General features: G+C 65.2%; 1 protein-coding gene across 1 annotated transcript in view; it reads right to left on the reverse strand.

The window, feature by feature from the left end:
* Positions 1 to 15: 15 nt before the first annotated feature.
* Positions 16 to 1005, reverse strand: part of MNEG_1058 (Eukaryotic translation initiation factor 3 subunit D-2) — a gene marked incomplete at both ends in the record, with an annotated part of 5109 nt that continues 4119 nt past the window's right edge. Inside the window, 2 exons of the mRNA XM_014050450.1 lie at positions 16 to 268; positions 601 to 772. Coding sequence (XP_013905904.1) covers positions 16 to 268; positions 601 to 772 — 425 coding nt within the window. The remainder of the gene's footprint in view (positions 269 to 600; positions 773 to 1005) is intronic.

The following is a 1005-nucleotide window of genomic DNA, read 5'->3' on the forward strand; positions in this document are numbered from 1 at the left end:
CCCCCGCCCCCTCACCCTCGTCCATGGCCATGATCATGTCCACCAGCGCCCTCACGATGCCCCAGCCGTGCTCCATAGACAGCTGGATCTGCCCCGCAAAGTCCCGCGGCTTGGAGGTCTGCACGTTGAGCACCACGTGGTTGGCGTTGTCGCGCGGCCCCGCGCGCGTGACGTAGCCCCACTTGATGGCCTCGCAGCCCGTAAGGAGGGCCTCCACCGTCCAGCGTGCCACCTTGGCCTTGTTGTTCTTGGCCTCCGTCAACAGCATCTGGGGGGTGTGTGGGGATGGGTGTGTGAGTGTGATTGAATGTGTGTGAAAGCGAGAGAGAGCAAGAGTGTGTGCGGAAGTGCGCGTGTGTTGTGTGCAGGGCGTGTGGGGAGGGAAGAGATATGCAAGGCGAGGAGGGGAAGTGGGTGTGGAGACATGTGAGCTGGACCCCCAACCCCCGCCCACTACAACCCCCAGGCACACACACACACACACACACTCTCTCTCACACACACACACACACACACACGCCCAAGCACAGACGAGCACCCAGCTCGCCACCAACCAGGGCCCGCCCTCTCACCCCGTCCCCCCCTCTCCCCCCCCCTCACCGATGCGCGGCTCTGGTCCAGCTTCTTGCGCCAGTCCGTCTCCTTGAGGTTCCACTCGTTGAGCGCCTTGATGGACGCCAGCTGCACCTCGCCCTTGGGGGTGGTCAACGCAGCGTTGACCTCGCAGCGCACAACAATGTCCAGACCGGGGGCCAGCTGCCACTTGCGGTACCTTTGTGGGTGGAGGGTGTTCAGGGGAGAAAGGGAGGAGCGTGTTCGTGAGCATTCGTGTATGTGTGCGCGCAGTCGCCAGCGGAGGCTAGTGCAGTCCCCGGCTGCAGCACAGGTGCGGGGGCGGGGCGATCCCCGAAGGGCCGCCCTGGTGGTCACCTGTATGCGGCTGACGCGAGGTCCTCCTCCTCGCCACCAGCAAAGGGGTTGGCCCCGCCAAGGTCGTGGCGGGGG

This window comes from Monoraphidium neglectum (genome assembly GCF_000611645.1).
Source record: "Monoraphidium neglectum strain SAG 48.87 unplaced genomic scaffold scaffold00100, whole genome shotgun sequence".
Taxonomy (NCBI): Eukaryota; Viridiplantae; Chlorophyta; class Chlorophyceae; order Sphaeropleales; family Selenastraceae; genus Monoraphidium; species Monoraphidium neglectum.